At 34.7% G+C, this 16,850-nt stretch overlaps 1 protein-coding gene across 5 annotated transcripts in view; it reads right to left on the bottom strand.

Annotated features, from left to right (window-relative positions):
• LOC149801705 (E3 ubiquitin-protein ligase NEDD4-like) overlaps positions 1–16,850 on the bottom strand; it is a 110,181-nt gene that overhangs the window by 44,535 nt on the left and 48,796 nt on the right. For all 5 annotated transcript variants that reach the window (XM_089955975.1, XM_089955977.1, XM_089955976.1 and 2 more), the window contains 5 exons: positions 13,121–13,234; positions 9,896–10,015; positions 7,088–7,142; positions 2,095–2,147; positions 1,459–1,524 (listed from right to left, as the gene is read on the bottom strand). In XM_089955975.1, coding sequence (XP_089812101.1) covers positions 1,459–1,524; positions 2,095–2,147; positions 7,088–7,142; positions 9,896–10,015; positions 13,121–13,234 — 408 coding nt within the window. The remainder of the gene's footprint in view (positions 1–1,458; positions 1,525–2,094; positions 2,148–7,087; positions 7,143–9,895; positions 10,016–13,120; positions 13,235–16,850) is intronic.

Here is a 16,850-nt window from a genome sequence, read left to right as displayed (position 1 = left end):
ACTAATCTGACAAAATCAAAATCTTATATGGGACACAAGTGTCTTTCATGATACACATGTCCACCAAACTATATCTCAAATGGTCTTGGAGATATTAACTGCAAAAAAGTGTGAAAGACAAATGGATGCAATTTATAACAGACATGGGGTTAACTCTTAAATTGCTGATCAGAGTTCTTTTTTCTACAGGAAATAATGCTCAGTCATGATACAACGGCACACCATTTTTATAGCCAATATCTAAAAGGGTTCTGCAGACATTAAGTACACAGAAATGTGATGAACATATGGTGAAGCTAACTTCAGTCTATCCCCATCCCCTAACTTTGTGTACAGGGAGATGGTATAATAAATAAAATCAAAATTTTCAATCATGTGGAAACAGGAATTTTCCTTCTGTCTTTGGACTAAAGCATGGAGACCACTAAATTTGGAAAATGTTTGCATAGTCAAGATACAGTTTTAATTTTCATATTAAAAATAAATGCTAAGTCCTTAAATATATTGTGAGATAATTACTTTTTTATTTCAATTCACTGTTGCATACAATTTCCTTTTCTTAGGTGCAGTATGTATGTATGTATGTATGTATGTAAGATCTAAACACTTTAAATCTTGTAAATTTGTAAAGTACAGCAATCGCTATCCATATATGTCTGTCTGTCTGTATGTATGTATGTATATTAACATTTGCTTCTGCGGTTGTATTTGACATACATAAAGCAAGGAATGAAAAGATTTTAACCAAAACAAATTGGTTAAAACAAAACCATATCCAAGTGAAAATAATAAGACCATCATCTGCCATGATATAATGCACTGGCAGTTCAGGAACAATGTTGGTTGTTCTACTGATGACAACCAAACTGCAAAGACCTAGACATGCTGGTGAATTAAGTGATGGCATATCTGGATCTACAGTTTTCAGTTAGACTGGACTTATAAGGGAGTATACACAGTGATCTTAAATCAAATATGACTTATTTACACTTACAGTCTGAATATCTATAATGTACATATATCTGGATCTACAGTTATCAATTAGACTGGACTTATAAGGGAGTATACACAGTGATCTTAAATCAAATATGACTTATTTATACTCACAGTCTGAATATCTATAATGTACATATATCTGGATCTACAGTTATCAATTAGACTGGACTTATAAGGGAGTATACACAGTGATCTTAAATCAAATATGACTTATTTACACCTACAGTCTGAATATCTATAAAATACATGTTTAGTAAATATAATTCCAAACATGCTAATTAATTGCAATTCAGTGGAGAAGACAAAAATGGTTTGGATAATCAGGAACTAGATGATATGGAAAACTATCAATGACAGCAGGGTATCCTGAGATTTGCTGTAATAGACTGTTTTAGCTGAAATAAACAGCAGACTAGACTTCTATTGATCTCATTGTAAAAATGATGAATCATAAACACTTACAGGTTTCCGTAATTTTGACCTAAAATAGTCATATTTTCTCTTGTAATCTCTTGAATAAGGTACAGCCTGAAAAGGAAGGAATAAATACTTAAGTACAAATACATTCTAAAGTCACATTAGAACCCGTTTCATGTTATAGTATATTTCTAGATCCAAAACATTCTGATCCTGGCAACATGCTGGTCATAAAGCTAGTGCTGCATAATTTATCTCCATAGATCAAAATTATAAATAGACTCCTATATGAACTGCAAGAGTTTATATAAAAGATTAAATACACAGGGAGTGGCAATGGGTATCTCTTTTCACAGAAATTTACACACATTCATACCATATCAGTTGCTCTTCAATTCTTTGAAGTGGAATGTGTCACATAACTCACTGAATAACCTAATCATCAACTGAAGACAAATTTGATTCCACAAACTACCAAATAAAGTAAAGAACAACTGCCATCCTCGAGGACATATGGACTGAGTATAGGTCCCTCTCATCGCATAAATTTACAAGCATGTCATACCATCTTACTTAGCGGAATGTCTTGTCACATAATATGCATGTATGACACAATTTTATATCTTAACATTTTATTTCATACTGTAATAGAAAAGACAGACTATCTAAGGTCTCACTAACCGGTCCACCAAGCTTCTGTAACCTGGGATCTTCCCACTGTGTTACTCTTTCCTCTGAAAGTAAATGTAAATAAAATTTAAAAAGAGGAACGAAAAGAGAAAACCACAAAAATCAGAAGTCCCTTGATGGAGCTAATACTAATCTCTTTAAGATTTTCCTGGTATCCCTCATAAAACCATTTCTTATTTCTGACTGCTGAGTTTTGAAACCATTGCTGATTTTGTTGTGCAGTATAAAGATTTTCAAGATGGTCAATACTGGATGATAAATCAGCATCATTTTCATTTAGAACAAACTTGACATCATAAGAAGCCTTCTGGTAAACCCCATTTTGATACGACCTAAGGTTTAGGAGGAGTGTGTGTGTGTGATTCAGATTTTTAAAGCAGCTTTAACAATTTGGCAGTTTATAGTGATGTCCAGCACTACGGCATCATGCCGCAGACATGTAGCATGATGCCCCATCACATTATCCTGACACCAGGCCGACCAGTCCTAACACTAACCTCTTAATGCTAAGCACCAAGCAAGGCAGCTGTAAGTATCATTTTTGTAAGTCTTTGGAATGACTCAGCCGGGGATCGAACCCATGACCTCCTGCATCTGGGGTGGACGCTCCAACCACTAGGCCACCGGAGCGGTTTAGGAGAAACAATAGCAAGGTTTTCAAGATGCCTGACAAGGTAGCCATACTGGATGCCATTTGATCACCAGAGTCTTTTGGTGAAAACTCCATATAGATATGGCTTCCCATTCAGGAAGAACAGTGATAATATTTTCAAGATGGAAGATCAGCTTGATTTTCATTTAGGTCCAACTTGACATGACAAGATGTATTTTAGTAAAAACCACATGCCAATATGACTATCCATTCAGGTGGAGCTGCAATAACAAATTTTACAAGCTGGCTGTTGTGGCAGCCATACTGGATGTTAGCATTATTTTCATCTGTGACCAACCAGAGACCCTAAGAAGTCTTCTGGTGAAAACTCAAAGTCAATATTTCTTTCTCTGAAGTAGCAATAACAAGATTTTCAAGATGACAGAAGTTGCAAAAACTCTATGTTGACTTGACCATCCATTCAAAAGGCTTCTATGTTTATTGAAATTTCCAAACATACTGATGAATTCAGTTTGCAAGATATGACTTTGCTGAGTTCAGTTTGTAAGACATGTCTCTGTTGAATCTATTGGACAATTTAAGTGAAACATCATCATCATTTTTTAAATATTGCTACACACTGCTACATACATATATACGATGACAAAATTTAAACAAATCTAACAAAATGCACTGCTTTATTATGAAATGAGTTCAATGTAAACTTTGCCATCCAACCTGATTTTTCATCTTTGACAAGAAAATTGCTTTCTGTGGTGTAAAAAAAATACATAATAACGACCCCATAAAACAAAGATGATAGATCATTACCACTGATTTTCCACGGACTGAATCAAGTGCCTCCCAAGTGGCAAGTGGACTTAGTGATTTGAGTGCAACCACTGCTGAAGGAATGTAAGACAACCAATTATACTGGCCAACAGAAATATCTTACTACCTGTGATTAGCTTGGGCACCAAATGAGAACACAGAAGGGGTGGAGGCAACAGAATTTTCCAGATCACCACGGTGGCAGTGATACTGGAAGTCTGAGTGCTAATGGATGGACAACGAATTATGTACAACAGACCATCTCATAAGTTCTTCACATCTATGAACAGTAGACCAGCAGAACTAAAACAAAAACTATTTCTTCTTTTATACTGCTTTAGCATTGAAACCAATTCTGATTTTCTTTAGCAATAACTTCAAAATAAATGTGAGGGACATATTACATGTCAGATTGGCACCATTTTAATTTAGGACAAACATGGCACCATCAAATGTCTTCTTGTGGAAACCCAATTTTAAACATAACTTTCCATTTAAGAGGAGCGGCACTGACTCAGTGGGTAGTGTGCTGGACTCGCAACCAAAAGGGTATGGTTCATATCTTTCCACTGGACCACCCTGGGTCAGCTACCATTGTGTGTCCAGGGACAAGGCACTTTACACCAATTGCCACGGCACTAAATAACTGTGTTGCTGTGCTGTTAAGCACCAAACCAAAAAACTTGCCATTTTGAAAGAATAATGATAAAATTTTCAAGATGAGTGCCATGGTGGCCATAATGGATTACAGACTGACACCATTTATGACCAACCTGACCAGAAGTCGTTTGGTGGAAGCATAACCAGTCACCCTGAAGTAGCAATAGCAAGATTTTAAAGACAGCTTTTAGGGGAACTATATTGGAAGTCAGGCACCATTTTTGTTTAGGACCAACTAGACATTACAATAAGTATTTTTTTGAAAACCTTATGCTGATATGACAATTCATTTTGATGTTTTAAAACCAATTTTTTTTAACTGGCCACTGTTGTGACCATATTGGATGTGCATGCATCACTATTTAATTTAAGACCTGTGACAATATTACTTATCACTTCTGCTGAAAACCCCATGTCAATGTGTTCTTCTCTTCAGAATGAGCAGAGATAACAAGATTTTCAAGAGGGCTGCTGTGGTGGCCATCAGATTGACACCATTTTCATTAGGACAAAACAGACATCATATGGCTATCCACTGAATAATGACTAGTAGTAACAAGATTTTCAAGATGGCCTCTGCTATTCATTTAGAACCAATTAGACCATGGGATGAATGTATGTGTAAATTTCCATTAATTTGGGTGTAAAAAGTGTAATCTATATGTTACATGCCAAAATTAAACCATGTATGAAAAGCTAAATTGTTATGACTAACCTGGTTCTGCAGATGGTCAAAATTCTTGTCACAATGGGCAAAATCCATATGGATTTGAACCAGAATAAAAACACAAAATATACTGAAAAAATTATTTATATTCACCACTCACTTCAGCTAGTGTAAATGTGTAACTTGTTGCTGAATGATCATGAACTGGAATTCTGCAAAGATCATGTTCCGGTGCTCAAAGTGCTGTATTACACTACTTTCATATTCTGCCTTTAAAGGCATATATTTTTACTTTTTCTGATCTGACATGTTTTGAACTTTGAAAAGATCCATATGCTCTAACATTTTCCGTCATATAACATCCAAGACTCATACCGTAAAGCACTGCACTTAATATCTGGTGCCATTTTCATTATAAATATAGACTGGTTCACTAACTAGTTAGCTTATCAATAGAATGAATATGTAGGCAACATGCATAGAAATCCATCTTTTTTCATGGAAATTGGATATTATACAGTTGCCATAAATAGCAAATAAGGAAAGTCTTACGCTATTCTTACGCAGCAGTCACCTTTTTAAGAATATTCTCAAATTCATATGAATGAAATTAAAGAGATAATAAAATGACAAAAACAACTTTAATTACTTTTTTCTTTCTTTCTCAGTTTTTAATGTAGCAAAAATCTGTAATTCATTTGCAGTTGCACAGAGAACGTAATTTGCTGAAAACCAGTGTAATGATTATGCCAAATGCATAATGGTTGACATGTATGCTTCTGACAGTTGAAAGCACTCCAAAAATTTACTTAAATAACATGGTCTAGAACTAAAATCATTAAGCCTAAAGCTCTTTTCTTCTGTGGGTTAATGACCTTCAACCTTGTGACCCCAAAATCAACAGGCTTCCTTCTAACTCAACTTAAGTCGTCCATAAACTCCGAAGAAGGTACATGGTTAATAACTGAAATTGCTGTGTAGAAACCATTTTTCTGTCAAAGTTACCTTGACTTTTCACCCCAAACTCTACAGGGTTTTTCCTCAAGTAAAAGCCATCCACAAAGATTTATACATCTAGTTCATGGATAATGGACTGTGCATGATGGACATCACAACATAAAATGGTTGGCAGATAAAAAAATAAAGCTTAAAATGTGTAAAATATAGGAATGGCAAGATGATTTTCTAAATTATACATGACATTTATAAGTCTATATATTTAACATGAATTATAGAGTGAATATCATCCATACACAACCGCTCTGATGGCCTAGTGGTTAGTGTCCGCCTCGGATGCGGAAGGTTGTGGATTCGATCCCCAGCCAAATCATACCAAAGACTTTCAAAAATGGGACTAATAGCTGCCTCGCTTTGTGCTCAGCATTAAAAGGTTAGTGTTAGGACTGTTCGGCCTGGTGTCAGGATATTGTGACTGGGTGGGACATCATGCTACATGTCTGCAGCATGATGCCCCACTGCTAGACATCACTATAAACTGTCACACTGCAAACATCATAGCGATATGACTGAAAATTTGTTAAAGCTACATTAAAAATCGAAATCACACACACACTCAACTGTACAACCTTGATCGAAAATTCGCATCAGAAATATGGTATTCGGAGCTGAAAGAAGCTCAGCCAATCAGATGCAATATCAACTGATTAATTTGCATGGATTCTGCTTATTATTAAACTTCAGGATACATTTACATTCCAAATCTGATGAAATCAAACTCGAAAAATGGTCTATAGACTGCTTACAAGCTCAACCAATCAGATGCATGATCACCTTATTAACATGCATGGAATTGTATGCATATCAAATTCATCTGAGACCTTGATGATACAAACCAATATTCCAAGTTTTATCAAAATTAAATCAGAAATATATGTCTTGAATGGTAGCAAGTTGTAAGTCTGATGCAAGATGACTTTATCAATATGCATGGCTTTTGTTCATTATGAAATACGAGATAAATCCTCATGATATAAGCCTATATTCCAACTATCATAAAAATCAAATCAGAAATATGGACCATAAAATGCATGACCATATGGTACAGTGAACCAACAAAATCACTCAGAATCTTTGGAAACCTTGCCAAATTTGTCTTCCAATAAAACAATTATATGATTCTTCATGTATATTGGAAATTTTTAATGTTTTACCCAGAAATATCACCTATATCCTATAGTGATGTAATGTTGTAGTTTAAGTTAATAAATACTTACGGTGGTTAATATAAAACACTCTTCCATCTGTATGTGTTCTTTCTTCCCAGCCAGGCTACAAAATAGAGTAGAAAATGTTTGAAAATCCATTTCTTTCACCTTTAATCAAAGATTGTACATCAATATTTGTACGCATGGTTCCACAATGTTAATTATTACATTATGTAACACACATTATGTAATACAAGATAATTTCATATAGTTATTATTCAAAAGGAACTTCATGTGTTGACATGTTTTAATAAGCTCATTCGTTTCAGATGCTTGGTGACGTGTTGTGATTTTTATTTTTAATGTAGCTTTAACAATTTTTCAGTCATATCGCTATGATGTCTGCAATGTGGCAGTTTATAGTGATGTCTAGCACTGGGGCATCATGCCGCAGACATGTACCATGATGTCCCACCCAGTCACATTATCCTGACACCAGGCTGACTAGTCCTAACACTAACCTCTTAATGCTGAATGCCAAGCGAGGCAGCTGTTAGTACCATTTTTTAAGTCTCTGGTATGACTCGGCCGGGGATCGAACCCACGACCTCCCGCATCCGAGGCGGACACTAACCACTAGGCCACCGGAGCGGTTTTCAGATGTTTTTTTTTTTTTGGCAATGGCAAATAAAGCATGGAGTGGCTCTGGCTATTCCTGAACAGTGGTATTAACCCATTTAAAAAATCCCTATCACATTTCTTTGCTTAGGAGATCTTTATATTTGTATACACATGGTTTGAGATATGAACATTCTTTATCATGTTGGATGCATCTTCTGCTGTCAGGTAAGCACACATGGGCTTCATAAATCAATGTTATGGTAACTGTATACTACAACACATGCAAGACAGAAAATCCCATGTCATCAGTAGCAAAGCCAACAGTACAGTGGAAAGGGGTGATTCCTCTAAAATATGGTCACTCCTGCACAGTGAAATTGGCAATAGTGCCTCTCATCTTGTACTCCTTACCGGATGCCATCATGGTCAGAATTACACTCCACAAATAAAAGTTAGGAGGTTATTTCCCAATGGAACCCCACAAAAAGAGAAAAATATGAATACAATAATAATAATATTAATAATAATAATATAATAATAATAATAATAACAGGAATAAGAATAAGAAGATTTGTTGTTGTTTTGGGGCTTAACGCCATTTTTCAGCACACGATAGGCTATACATAGCAGCCAGTATTAATGGTGGAGGAAGAACCTGGGAAAACCCCAGAAAGAACCACCGACCCACGAGAAGCTACTGGCAAGCTTTCTCACATACCCACATTGGCTGAATCCTAGACTCGAACCGCCGGAATAAGGAGAATAAGAATAAGAAGAATAAGAATGAGAAGCATATGAATAAGAAGAATATGAACAAGAAGAATAAGAATAAGAATAAGAAGAATAAGAATGAGAAGAATAAGGAGAATAAGAAGAATAAGAATGAGAAGAAGAAGAAGAATATGAATAAGAAAAATATGGAGAATAAGAATAATAAGAATAAGAAGAATAAGAAGAATATGAATAAGAAGAATAAGAATAAAAAGAATAAGAATGAGAATAAGGAGAATAAGAATGAGAAAAATAAGAAGAATATAAGAATAATAAGAATGAGAAGAATAAGAATAATATGAATAAGAAGAATAAGAATATAAGAAGAATAAGAATAATAAGAATGAGAAGAATAAGGAGAATAAGAATAAGAATAATAAGAATGAGAAGAATAAGAAGAATAAGAATGAGAAGAATAAGAAGAATATGAATAAGAATAAGAAGAATATGAATAAGAAGAATATGAAGAAGAATAAGAATAAGAATGAGAAGAATAAGGAGAATAATTAGAATAAGAAGAATAAGAATAAGAATAATAAGAAGAATATAAGAAGAATAAGAAGAATAAGAATGAGAAGAGTAAGGAGAATAAGAATAAGAAGAATAAGAATAATATGAATAAGAAGAATATGAATAAGAATATGAATAAGAATGAGAAGAATAAGAAGAATAAGAATGAGAACAATAAGGAGAATAAGAATAAGAAGAATAAGAATGAGAAGAATAAGAAGAATATGAATAAGAAGAATAAGAATAAGAATACAATGTTATTATTTCTTTCTTTGTAAAGAAAAACAATATTTGTCCATGCATGCAACATTTTCTGACGAAAACGAACATCTGAATAATTAAAAATTAAATATGCTCAAGTCTGAAAAGTAATTACTTATAGGCAGGCAACCTTACTTACTTAGGAACAGTACAAACAATCCTGTTATGGCTAGCACAACTTGGTCAATTAGTTTTGCATTATTAGTTCTTAAACATTTATTCTTAAAAATGCACTACTGTTCCTACATAGTTTCCATATACACTCAGCAGAGGTAACCCGGTGGGACTCTGACAACCTACCTAAATATTTATAAAGTCATGTGACATAATGGTATGTTTGACTGCACAGTTCCAACCATAGTTCTCCATTGGGATATGAAATATGTAAATGCAAATCTTAACCAAGAATGTACAAATAATGAACACAGATGTACAAATTTGGCCCTGTCTGCCTTGTCCCAGTAGAGCAGGTGCTATGAAACCAATGCCAAACTGTTGCCTAGGACCTTGAAAGAATGATTCAGATGCAGTGAGGCTGTACATATACATTCATGCTATTTCACGTGTGGGCACCAATGCTAAACATTCATATTGAAGTCAGGGGTAGTACAATAGCTTCCTTTATTTCACTGAGCCTAACTAATGATTATTTAAAATCTATGGTGCAAACATACACCAATTAAACAACAACCTATTTTTTAACTGCTGACTTACTGGTAAAGGACCAAGATTTTTCAATAGGTCTTCATTTGAGGAACTTCTCCAGATACCCTCCGGTGTTTCACTTCCACCACTTTTCCGAACACTCGTTGATCGAGGCTTTCTAGGATCCTCCTGAAATGGATGTGATAAAGGCTACTTCAGATCAAGTCTACTGGGCCTACAAGTGGTTCATAAGGGCTGAATTTATCCTACATGAAGCAACTGAAAAGATCAAGATGGAATGCCACACCAAATCATGTTAACATGTATTCCACTCCACACTACCCCAAGTGCATGAAGGTATCAATTTGCAGCCTGGCTGAAGCAAATATAGGTAAACACCTTATGTAAGGGCACAAAAGCAACTGCAGGGCATGACACAAGCCCATGAATGCATGCCCCTCCTTGTGTCATATATTCATCCCTTCTCACACAATCCCACCCCCTACACAATACCTCTCCATAAGACAATCACATACACAGAGACCCTAAGACAAGCAAATACACAAAGTGCCCATAAGACAATCACATACACACAGTGACCCTAAGACAAGCACATACACAAATTTGGCCATAAAAACAATCACATAGTGAGTGTACAACAATCACATACACACAGTGCCCATAAGACAATCACATACAGTGATCATAAGACAATCACATACACAGTGACTGTAAGACAAGCACATACACACAATGACCATAAGAAAATCACATACACACAGTGACTGTAAGACAAGTACATACTCAAATTGGCACATGATGTCCAATAAACTTTGTCCCTTCTAGCTTATATTCACAAGAATCTGAATATTCCCTTTTATTTTTCTATGTTGATTATTAACACTTTTCAATAGGCTTAATTCCCCTTTTGTTTCATCTTAAACGTGCATCGCATCCTGGACGCCATTTTTAAAAAAATTAAATGATCAACAGTTTGATCATTCAGGCTCTTCGCATGAACAAATACGTGCAGTTTAAAGCGTCTGATTTGCAGCTGTATAGTTGGTCTGGTTCCCTGAACAATTTCACTATGTCTAATATGAAACCCAGATCCAAATCAAACACGGATGAACAAATTTTCCAGATTTTTCGGCAATGATCATTTTTTCATAGTTTTTGCTTGTATGCCGTAATTTCATATTTTAAGGGTAAATTTCATAAGACTTAAGGCAAAATAATAAGAGTTGGCAGGTCTACATCTTGTGTGTTGCCTAAACAGCTCAGTGTAGTGTGTGTATTGCATGTTGTGTTGTCTAAACAGGTTATTGTTGTGTGTTGTCTAAACAGTTCATTGCTGTAAGTTTAATGCATGTGTGTTGACTAAACAGTTCACTGTTGTGTTTATCACATGTTGTCTAAACAGTTCATTGTTGTGTGCTGATTGCCTGTTGTGTGTTGTCTAAACAATTTATTGTTGTTTATTGCATGTTGTGTGTTGTCTAAACAGTTTATTGTTGTTAAATGCATGTTGTGTGTTGTCTAAATAGTTTATTTTTGTGTTTATTGCATGTTGTGTTGTCGAAAAGTTAATTGTCATGTGTTTATTGTATGTTTTGTTTTGTCTAAACAGTTCATTATTGTGTGTTTATCGCAAGTTGTGTATTGTCTAAACAGTTTATTGTTGTGTTTATTGCATGTTGTGTGTTGTCTAAACAGTTCAGTTCATTGTTGTGTTTATTGCATGTGTGTTGTCTAAACAGATCAATGTTGTGTTTATTGCATGTGTATTGTCTAAACAGTTTATTGTTGTGTTTATTGCATGCTGTGTGTTGTCTAAACAGTTCATTGTTGTGTTTATTGCATGCTGTGTGTTGTCTAAACAGATCGATGTTGCGTTTATTGCATGTGTATTGTTTAAACAGTTTATTGTTGTGTTTATTGCATGTGTATTGTCTAAACAGTTTATTGTTGTGTTTATTGCATGCTGTGTATTGTCTAAACAGTTTCTTGTTGTGTTTATTGCATGTTGTGTGTTGTCTAAACAGTTCATTGTTGTGTTTATTGCATGTGTGTTGTCTAAACAGATCAATGTTGTTTTTTTGCATGTTGTGTGTTGTCTAAACAGTTCACTGTTGTGTGTTTATCATATGTTGTGTGTTGTCTAAACAGCTCATTGTTGTGCGTTTACTGCATGTTGTGTTGTCTAAACAACTCATTGTTCTGTCTTTTGCATGTTGCACTGTCTAAACAGCTCATTGTTGTGTATTTATTGCATATTGTGTGTTGTCTAAACAGCTTATTGTTGTGTGTTTATTGCATGTTGTGTGTTGTCTAAACAGCTCATTGTTGTGTTTACTGCATGTTGTCTAAACAGCTCATTGTTGTCTTTTGCATGTTGCGCTGTCTAAACAGCTCACTGTTGTGTATTTATTGCATGTTGTGTGTTGTCTAAACAGCTCATTGTTGTGTGTTGTCTAAACAACTCATTGTTGTGTGTTTATCATATGTTGTGTTGTCTAAACAACTCATTGTGTCTTTTGCATGTTGCACTGTCTAAACAGCTCATTGTTGTGTATTTATTGCATGTTGTGTTGTCTAAACAACTCATTGTTGTGTCTTTTGCATGTTGCGCTGTCTAAACAGCTCGTTGTTGTGTGTTTATTGCATGTTGTGTGTTGTCTAAACAGCTCATTGTTGTGTGTTTATTACATGTTGTGTATTGTCTAAACAGCTCATTGTTGCGTGTTTATCGTATGTTGTGTGTCATCTAAAGAGCATACTGTTGTGTTGTCTAAAGAGCATATTTTATGTCTAACTGCATGCTGATGTGTGTTATCTAAACAGCATATGGTTCAATAAAAAGTAAGACAGGAAAATAGAAAAGACAAACAGAATAAGGTACTGTCAATAGATAAATGGCTGCACTTTTCTTGTACTGAAAAATGGTGTTAAACCCTACAACAACTGTGCAATTTGCAGTTATGCTTGACTAAGAGTATTTATTGTAATTTACAAATTAAAGTATTTTATCCCAAAATCTGGTGCGGCCATCCTGAGGCAGCTTTTGATGTAAATTCATTTAAATTTTTTGTATCAAATGTCACGATTTTACAAAATACTGAACTTTTATCAAAAAGGAAAAGATTCCTATTGTCATAAGAGACAGTATTTCATTGGGTCTAAAATTGATGCATTGGAGCAATCTCAGAATCTATAAAATTTTGTACTACACAACATGATTTCTCTCCTTACAGCTACATGACTGATTTTAATGTAAAACTGACATGTGGTTACCCATTGAGTAATCTTATTATTATGGTCGATGTAAAAGGTTCTGCCATTGGGAGCTTTGCCTAGGCCCCAGCCTGGTGGAAGTGGTTCTTCATCACTAGGTAACTCAGGCTGACTCTGAAATAAAGGAAAACAAATATAAATATTCCAGAAAACTTCATCGACAACAATTTCTAAACAAAAAACATTCCATCAACTTGAAATGAATAACAGTGATTAAAAGGTTTGTGATTTTAACTATGCCCCCTCCCTTCTTCCTATGCTTTTTGTTAAACTTCCCTCAAGTGCAAGTGCACTTCAACACATTATGCTCCTGTGAATGAAAACCCAGACTAAAGTTGCTTACGTTTATTCTTATATGCTTTGTGATGTTTTGTAACTGAGAGAACTGAAAGACGGTAGATTTTGCAATGGGAAGTTCATTGCCTGATCAGGTGGTCTTAAAAAGCACTTCCAACACATGGGAGCCCAATTTATTTTGAAATTGTAAGATACTGCCTGCAAAGTCTGCATGTACCAGGCAGCTGAGTATTCAGATTTAATATACTGTAGGACATTCACTTCCATTATTTAAAGCGTAATGTAATTTTCAAAGGTAATAAAATAACATCATCAGATGACTGCCACTTCTACAACTGAATAAGTTTTCATCCAATGAGAAAAAAGAGAAATTTAAAAGAACATAGAAAATATGTGCACACAGACTGCAGAAAAAAATACCCTAAGTAACAAGCACATTCCAGAAAATGATGTTCCCCAAATTTTTCCTGAAGGTAGGGAAGTGTAGTTTTGAGGAGGAAAATTGATATAGCACACATAGTCAGACACATATGTAAAGGTACGTACAACAATGATGCAGAATGCTAACAATGGAACCCAGGTGAAGATCTCATCAATATAAAGCAATACACAAAATGAGGTCCAACAATCAACAGCCATAGCTCCACTAAGCAATGATATATGAAGCTGAAAATCTAATTTTGCCTAAGTTATGTTACTAATTTTGCCTAAGTTATGTTACTAATTTTGCCTAAGTTATGTTACTAATTTTGCCAAAGTTATGTTACTAAACTGTTCCTAAAAACAATGACAGAAATGTGCCAATTAAACTAAAAGTTCAACAATGTTAAGTGGAATACCCCATTTGCTTAAAATCAAAATCATAATCAAGGGATATATTGGGCCTAACAATTCTGCTAAATAATGATGCAGAACACTGACAACTGAACACATCAGTATCCAGATCACACCAAATTTAGTTGAAATCCAACAAAAATTAAGAGACTGTGTGGAAATGAAAGTGGGATGGATGGATGGAAGGACAGATGGATAAATGGACAGATCCAATGAAATGTCCCATGATTTCAATAAAACCTGTGGCCACAAAATTTGATTTTGGAGAATAATTAATAAAATAATTTCTACAGGGAATACAGTTACTCTGATATAAAAACAAAAAGGAATATGGTAGGGTCAAATAACTATCTCATTTTAGAAAATACATTTAATTAAAATATTTGTATGATTACAATCATGTTATCTTTCACAGACAGCAGACAGGGTTAAATTTATGAACAGTTACAGCTTTCCATTATCAGTGGAACAATAATAATGTTAAGCTTTTAAAAAATGGTAACATCCTTCAACTCATTACTGCATATGCACTAATTTGAAAAATGAAAAATGATAAATGCCAAAATTTCTAATTTTTATGTTCATGCCAAAGAAAACCAGAACTGCAATGGCCCACCATCACAAACTGACATACATTTTTGTGCAAATAACCCCAACATGACCACCAACCACCACCACCACCACCACCTCAATCAGTGACCCATATGTCTTTCTGATATGGCTGCATTTATAAAGAAAATATTTGAATAGGTCCTTGAAATTTAAATTTCTGTTCTTTTGGCTTCAAACCTTCCTCCCAGGGATGCCAAATGGGACACCCATCTTGCAGATGATCTCTTTAAGGGCAATTTAGCCACAAAGTTTGGTGAATTTTCATCCAGCAATTTAGGTATGTGGAAATGAACAGATGGACCAGTAAATAAACTTATGGGCAGGCAGAAGACATCACAATGTCCCCAATGCTTTTCAAAGTGTGGATAAAGACAGTACTATCAATGCCATGGGTTAGTAAGTAAATTATACACACATTCATATGAGCCTATACAAATTCTCATGCAAGTCCTTCAGCTTTACTCCAAAAATATGTACACAAATCAGCAGAAGTTGTTCAATTCAAGAACATGCAAAAAATGTACTCTGTTACAAATATAACATGAGTGAGTATGTGTGTGATTTGGAAAACCATAACAGAATACTGCTGTTTGACTTAGATTATTTTAATTAATCATCATACCATTAATTACCTCCCTATATATATATATATATATATATATATATATATATATATATATATATACACACACACACACACACACTGGTACATACACCATTAAAAGGTTTCAACACCCATTAAAAGGTTTCAACACACACCTCCCCACTTCCATAAACTAATACTAAATCTGAACATTTACAACTGAGGACTCCCATCTATGCATGAGGATGTAGAATAGGTCCAGCATGAAAAGTTAACTAAAGGAGTAGAAGTTACAGTGGTACAGTGGTTAGTGTGCCAGACTAATGACCAAATGGGTGCAGGTTCAAATTCTATCACTGGATTAGCCCAACTGTCTCTGTACTAAATAAACTACTGTATATACACACTTATAAGTCAAGTCAAAATGCAAACTAAACAGACTAAGATCTGGTGTCACATAATGTGCCAGTGAATCTGTATCTATGCAGTTTGCTAGGAGTAATCAGGAAAACAAGCAACACAGTCTCAAAATGCCAGCACATTATGCAATTGCAAATCATGATCTATGTTTTTACAGTTGGACTCTGCTTATACGTGAGGATATACTCTACTTGTGTTGCTGTGCCATACAATAACATACCACCATTTAACATTTATCATAATGCCCACTATTGCCATCACTGTTCGAAACATAATACCAGAGTTTTAATACCTGCTAGACAACAATTTTCTATACTACAGTTATGACATGTGCAAAATTTTAAAAAAAGGCACCTAGAAATTATTTTTAACGCTTCAATAAAGTGGTAAATGGGGGTAATAACTTACAGCAAATACTCATTAGGCAAACTGTATGGGGTATCCTTTACAGTGCAAATTGAGAGCAGTGCCAATGAAAACGTGCCTTTAGCAGGCTAATTATAATGAATAATGAAATGCTAGCATTAGATGGGACTAATTATGCCTCATATGTTTAACAAAAAATTGAATACATCTAGGTAACTAATGCTTAGTATAATTGTGCTGGTTACTATCAATGAAATAGTAAAAGTAACTGACTAATTACATTTATGCGGTTGGATTTATTTTCTCTGAAAAATGGAATCTAAATACAAAAGGTGGTGCATCATAATTCAGCACTGTGAGTGGAAAGAAAGCACATAAATGGATAAATATGCAAATCATCATGGAATGAAAGATCTTAGCTTGACATAAGCAGTACCAAAATATCTGATGATTTCTAATCCAATACTTATTACGGTTTCAGTAAGTGAATACATTCTCTGGAAATAAACCGTTTGAGTTTTCAGATGCAACAATGAAGACACAGTGATACAACTGCACCTAAATAAATACAATGGAACTTTCCTTGAACAACCAGATCTCCTATCTATTCAGACTGAC

Source organism: Sinohyriopsis cumingii, chromosome 4, assembly GCF_028554795.1.
Source record: "Sinohyriopsis cumingii isolate HCF-2022 chromosome 4, ASM2855479v2, whole genome shotgun sequence".
Taxonomy (NCBI): Eukaryota; Metazoa; Mollusca; class Bivalvia; order Unionida; family Unionidae; genus Sinohyriopsis; species Sinohyriopsis cumingii.
This window is presented reverse-complemented; position numbering and strand designations above follow the sequence as displayed.